Source organism: Bison bison, unplaced genomic scaffold, assembly GCF_000754665.1.
Source record: "Bison bison bison isolate TAMUID 2011002044 unplaced genomic scaffold, Bison_UMD1.0 scf7180017864527, whole genome shotgun sequence".
Lineage (NCBI taxonomy): Eukaryota > Metazoa > Chordata > Mammalia > Artiodactyla > Bovidae > Bison > Bison bison.
In genome coordinates, this window is record NW_011495078.1 from 1,219,773 (window position 1) to 1,226,464 (window position 6,692).

The following is a 6,692-nucleotide window of genomic DNA, read 5'->3' on the forward strand; positions in this document are numbered from 1 at the left end:
GTGTGCATGTGAGGGGCCGCGGGTGGGCATGGGCTGGCACGTGCGCATGCGCCTCTCGTTCCTCCTCCTTGAAACGCGATCATGTGTGTGTGTGTGCTTTCCCCTTGTCTTCACAGCTGCAGATTTATTCACAGATTTGGAAAATGCGTTTCAGGGGAAAATTGATGCAGCTTATTTTGAGACCAGCAAGTACCTCCTGGACGTCCTGAATAGGAAGTACAGCCTGCTGGACCACATGCAGGCCGTGCGTCGGTACCTGCTGCTTGGCCAGGGGGACTTCATCCGGCACCTGATGGACTTGCTTAAGTAAGACCGTGTTGGACGTGCCCACGTGCGTGCGGTAGATTTCAGCAGGGCCAGGGGTCTTGAGTTGTTGTTTAAAGAACGGATGGCATTAGAGGAAATCCGCTGCCTTCTCGTAGAGTCTTGGGGATGAAGCCTGTCACGTCGTCACATTATTCCCTCCAGCCCTGTTGGCCTTGTTCGCAGAGGCTCATGTGCCTGTGAATACAGGCCCCGATGGATGTGTAAGGGGCGCGTGCCCTGCTCTGTTGGCTTAGATTTGGGTGAAAGTTGTCTGTAGGGCAAATGGGAGCAATCGTGAGTGTGTGGGGGGCGGGCAGGGGTGAGGGGGTGGGCGGGGACACGGGCGTTTCTGAACCTTTAGGGCCACGTTACAGATCTCGTCCTCTGGGTGACTTACCCGTGTTTGCCTTCTGCTTGGTTTTAATAATTGGAGCATCTCACCCTTGATATCAAACAAAAGCTTAGTTTCTTCTCAAAGGTGTGTTTCCAATTTCTAATTTAAAAGGAGGCGCCATCCCTGGCCAGCTTGCCTCAGGTCACCTGAGCGACACTGGGGTTGTTGGTCTCCTCAGCCTTTTCTGCCGACATCCTGCGCCCTGAAGGCTGCGGGGCGGTTTCTGCGCACCGCTGGGGAGGGCGGGCTCGGCCGCAGAGCTCTTAGTGTGGTGTGTGGGGACGCAGGTGGCGCTCACCCTTGGGGTCTGCGGCGGTGCGGCTCTGGCGTCTGCACGTCCCATTGCTCTGGTTTGCCGAGGCCTGTGCTCCACGCGGAATCTGCAGGCGGTGCCGGGGCTGTGCTGCTCCAGGACCGGCCAAGTTAGGAGCCGAGTTTGCTAACGTGGCGCGTGTCAGTGTTCTAGGAATCAAAACACTCAGGACCCAGTTTTAAACTGAATCAAAATTCATTTTTAAAGGACTGTCTCAGTCCCCCGGTGCTCGACGGAGTCTTTCCGTTGATTCTGTGAAACTTCTGTTCCCGTGCTGTGTTGTTTCCACTTGGCTTTTTAGTTTTTATAATTTTGACTCTATAATTTTAAGTTTCTCCAGAGATTATTGTGAATTCAAGTAACGTTCTCTTTTACTTTTATACAATCTGTGAAGACCAGAGCTTGCCCGTCCAGCTACGACTCTGTACCAGCACAACTTGACTGGAATTCTGGAGACCGCCGTCAGAGCCACCAACGCCCAGTTTGACAGCCCGGAGATCCTCAAGCGACTGGACGTGAGGCTGCTGGAGGTGCCGACGCTGGGCCCCGGGCAGCGTCCCCATGGGGGGTGGAGCCCTGCTGTCGTGTCTGCTCTGGTCTGGGGGGTGGTCTGGAGGGGGAGGGGTGAATCTGGGCCGGACATGCCCTTCATCCCCACACGCACCCGTCACCATCCAGATGCAGGGCGCCATGTGGACAGAGGTGTGCGTCTCTGCTCACGCACGGCTGGCGCTCCACACGCTGAGTGGGTTTAGAAACAGGGCTTCGTTTCCTGTGTTCTCCTTGGGATGTGACCATGAGGGCCGTGGCCGCGTCGGGGTGGGAGGCCCTGCAGTGGTGTGTGCTCTCTCGCAGGTCTCTCCAGGGGACACCGGCTGGGACGTGTTCAGCCTGGACTACCACGTGGACGGCCCCATCGCCACTGTAAGACCCGCGGGTGGCTTCAGAGCTGCTGCTGCTCTGACAGAGATCACTTCTCTTGGAAGTGATCACTTGGCACCAAGACATACCCACTGAATGAACACTCCAGCCAGGATCGTTTGTGTGTGTGTGTGTGTGTGAGTGTGAGTGTGAGACAGTCACTGGGTGCTGAAGTGCTCTAATACTTTAAAAATTATTAAACATATCATTTATCCTGTCATAGGTTTTAGCAGGTACTTAATAAATGGATTATTCATTTTGTTCCACTATTCTTAGACTGGAGCGACTGATTTAGGATCATTTGAAGCAGACTACGAAGTGTACTTTGGGAGCTGCATTCTCAGTACTTGGATAAAGCTTGGTGTCATTACTCCTCTAAGCGACCACGGGAGTGACCGTGCGGGCGCTCGCAGTGCTTTCGCTGTGTTCAGACAGAAGCGCTGTCTGCCTGAACGGAGCGACCACACGGCCCTCCCGCCTCTGTAGGTAGACAGCCTCTTCACGCCCAGTATGTCTTCTGAGACTCGGTGAATGTCCTTGACCGAGACCCCTCTGGCCTTGCTTGTCGCTTTCCCTCTGAAGTATTGAAGATGGACGCCCGTTTTTTCTCGTTCTTGGGAGATCCCGTTGAGGCACCGCGTCTCCGGCTCTGCAGCGTCTCCCTTGTGGCCTCTGCGGGTGCCGTCCGGGCTGGCCTGCCTGTCCCCAGCGGCCTGGCCCGGCCAGGTGGACTGTCGGTGCCAAGGCTGGGCTCCCCCGCGGCTGCCGGCTCTGCCGTCCGTCTGCTCTGAGGTGCCAGCCGCCGGGCCATGTTTTTACACTCAGATTCCCAGATCAGAGCTACATGTTTTCAATACATATCTGCTCTCAAGCTCTGTCTTTGGTCATATGCAAATTAGTTTTTTCCTCATTAATTTACATCTTAAACAGTTTTAGTAATTTTAGCGTACAAAACCAGATATTTTAACAAGTTGTTGGAAACTATCATATCATACACCACGTTAATATTGTATTTCGATGTGTTTTTTCTGTAGTATGAATGATACCGTAGCAAAGCCAGCCGCCTCGATCATTTCACAGAATGTGTCTGGAATCGTAGCTGAACGGAACATGGTGCATATGTGGTTACTTGCCTGTTGTAGTACCGAGGTTGTGCGCTGTGTACCTTGTGCATAAACGATCGATCGTGCGGTGTTACGTCTTCAGAATTTCAGGTTTTCAGAAGCTCGAGTAGAGTTAGGAAAAGAAGTTAGTATCGTAGATGTATTTGAAAAGAAGTTTGGGATAGATCCTACCTGTGGCTGATAGGCGTGGGTTTCCATGCCATCTCCAGTGGGTTGGTGGTCCGATGAGAGAGTCTGGGTTGGAAGGACGAGGGGTCTTGTCATGGTTGGTCTGCCCGGGACTCGCAAGGAAGTGGCCGCTGCCCATCCGGTCTTTGCCCTCCAGCCCTAGGGTGGGTGTTCGTCTTGGGTTGGTGCGTGCTCAGCTAACGTCTGTCACACGGAACTTCTGGGCGTCAGGCCAGGCCGTTGAGTGTGCTCTGGCACGCTAGGGTCAGGAGGCTGTTCCGCAGTGCAGCTTCCTAAAGGTGCCGTGTGTGCTTACCTACTGCTTAGGAGGTGTGAGAGCGGCTCTGTGTCCTCTGGCTCTTTGTTTCAGGAGTAAAAAGAAGACGGAGCCCCGCCCCGGGAGCGTGCTCGTGTCCTGGGATCCCGTCAGTCTGTGCTCTGCTCTTTGCAGGTGTTCACGCGAGAGTGCATGAGCCACTACCTACGGGTGTTCAACTTCCTGTGGAGGGCCAAGCGCATGGAGTACATCCTCACGGACATCCGGAAGGGGCACATGTGCAACGCCAAGCTCCTGCGAAGCTTGCCAGGTAACCGCCCGCCACGCGCCTCAAAGCGGAGTCCTTAAAGACATTGAGAAGTGGTTTCTTCTTGTGCCGCTGGGTTTGTCTTTGTGAAGAGGCTCGTTTGTAACATCCTAGCTTGACTTCAGTGCAAATCAGGAGAAACACATTGAGTCAAGTTAGCTTTTTTTTTAGGCCATGACGTTTTTTTCAGAATCATATAGTGTTCATACATGTTTAAAAAAATATTAAGGAAAGAAAGCCATTTAGTAAGTCACCGGCTCATTTAAAATTCACTTAGTTAGTGTTTTAATTAAAGACTGTCTGGAAATTGCTTTATATACTGGTTTGGATCATTAACCAGAACATGAAAAGATTTTATAATTTTTACAATTAAAAGCTGTAATAAAACTCGTCAGATAAGTTTATTTTAAATTTATAAATATTGAATGACTTCAGTTGTGAGTAATTTTGAAGTCTTTATATTGAAAGGGATTTGGTCAGAACCTTCGAGAAAGTATTTCCACCAATGATGTCCCCAGAACAAGCGGTCATACCCTTAGTCCTTTGGTGGTGGAAGCAGCTTCTTAAAGGGGCCCACGTGGGCTCTGCCTGTTCACCAGGCGGAGGCCCCCGAGTTCAGGTCAGGGGCAGCCCCTAGGCTGGGGCTGGCAGGCACCCAGCCCTGTCTGATCGTGTGGAGTCGAGGGCTTGCTGGGCGCCCTCACTGCCTGTATCCCCGGGACCCGGCCCGTGGTCCGTGGTGCCCTTGTGCTCCTGGCCCGGCTTCCTCTGGGCTTATTTCCAAGAAGGTAGGTGGTGGGGCCCCTGAAGTATCTGGGGCGGAGGCCAGAGGGGACGTGTGCCGTTAGATCCTGCCGTGGCTGTGACGGTAAACCCTTCAGCGTCCACCTTCTAGTGGCCGTGCCGTGCATCGCCTGTGGGCCCTATGGGAGGAGCACCCCTGTGTGTTCCCGGCCCACCCCACTGTCCCTCTGCCCTGCCCTCCTCCCTGTGGGCCCAGGGTTCCCATTCTCCCCGTTGTCTGATGTGGGTCCGTTCAGTGTGGTGGATGGACCCTGTCATTATTTCTCTCTTCTAAATAAGAATTGTAATACTTAGAGATGTGGGCAGGTCTGAGCTCTGTAGCAGTCGAGCGTGTTAGCTGATGGTGGTGCGTTTCGTCACGGGAGTGTCAGCAGTGTCTGTGTGAACTGGCTGCTCTCTTACTTTGCCTAATCATCAGTGAGTTTACTCCTCGGAGATAACTAATGCATTCATTTGATCAATTTTCTGTGTAATTTTAACATAATTCTGTTATGTCGTGTTGGATTTCAGCTTCTTTCACTGAACCTTTTCCCTTGTCATTAAAACCTCTGTAAAACATTTCTGATAGCTTAACATTCCTCATGTGGACGTCGTTTATATTTTTTCTTTGGTTAGTAGTTTTTTTTTTTTAACTATTCTCCACTAATATAAATAATGTCATAAGTGTTTTATAAATATATATTTATATGCCTCTGAATATTTCTTTAGAATAGGTGAATTGGAAATGGAATTGCTGGGTTAACAGGTATGACTCTTGCTCTTACTTTATACTTACTAATATTTATATTTGTTAGTATTTACATTTTAACTCTCTTGGTACATATTGACAGATTCCTTTCTAGGGAAGCTGCACCAGTTTAATTTAGATCCTCATAAACACGGCTCTCACTGGTCGAGAGTTGTCTGTGTTGCTGGTAGGAGTTTTTTTGGGAGGGGGTGCTAACATCGGATATTACGTTCAGATTGTCAATTTGATAGGTGAAAATTGAGGTTCACTTATTTATTTTTATTATTTGTTATTTTAAGTTTATTTTTTTGGCTATGCCCCAGAGCATACAGGATCTTAGTTCTGACCAGGAGTGAGACCTGTGCCCCTGCAGGGGGCGTGCAGAGTCCTGAGCACGGACTCGCAGGGAGGACCCCGAGCTCGTGTTCGCTTCCTGTAAGGCTTTAAGATCACCGGTGGCTCTTCTTGGTGTCATTTGTGTTCCTTTTTCCAGCAGATTGCCCTTTTTGCCCGTGATTCTGCCAGGGCACAGCGTTCTTATTTTTAACTTAACTTACACGGAAGTATTTTACTAGTTAATGGCCAGGCAGCTTGATGAGCAGAGATCCATCGGGTGGTTTGTCTTGCTAACACAGCAGGTTTAGAAATGTCCTTCCCATTGTAAATGTGAGGCAGAAATACGGGGAGACTCCCAGAATGCTCCTGCAGACAGCGTGAGCCCCTCACACGTGCGCCCGCCTGTCTGGCCACGCGCGCAGTGTCAGTGGTGGTCACCCGGGGGCCCTTTCGGTGACGCTCGTCCAAGCCCGTTGTTCACGCCTGAAAATGATTTGCTTAGGAAAAGTTTTTGATAATGGTCTGCCTAGATGATTAAGTCCATTTATATATATTTAGCTGGACAAAAGAGAATGTTGATCTGAAATGGTTTAAAGAGTTTTTTTTTCCTTTAAAAAGAAATGGAAATTCTTTCATTAGATTCAGTGAATCTCAAAACTGTTGCTGTTAGTGGCAACTGGATTTATATTTCAGATGCGGTGTAACCAGAAGAGATGGACGAGTGCGTTCAGACCACTGGGGACGAGCTTCCTGTGTTCTTTCTCAGCTTCTGTGTCAGGGGTGGGGGGAAGTGCAGGGAGGCCCCCTCCCCAAAGAGTAGTGTTCATATAGCCCCTTTTTGGTCCTTGTTGGAAATAAAACTGAGCAGGGAGGAGTAGTTGGCTCCCCGTCCCCTTGGGACCGTTTTCCTTTCCTGGTGATGAGTGTGGTGACGGTTGCCCTCACCTTTGGAGTGGTCCAGGCTGTGGATGCCACTCTGAGGTCAGTGGGCCTTCTCATGAGCTTCCCTGTGGAC

General features: G+C 50.6%; 1 protein-coding gene across 1 annotated transcript in view; it reads left to right on the plus strand.

The window, feature by feature from the left end:
* TUBGCP3 (tubulin, gamma complex associated protein 3) overlaps positions 1-6,692 on the plus strand; it is a 38,408-nt gene that overhangs the window by 22,396 nt on the left and 9,320 nt on the right. The window contains exons 17-20 of the mRNA XM_010831542.1: positions 117-306; positions 1,408-1,543; positions 1,869-1,937; positions 3,678-3,813. Of these exons, the coding sequence (XP_010829844.1) occupies positions 117-306; positions 1,408-1,543; positions 1,869-1,937; positions 3,678-3,813 (531 nt within the window). The remainder of the gene's footprint in view (positions 1-116; positions 307-1,407; positions 1,544-1,868; positions 1,938-3,677; positions 3,814-6,692) is intronic.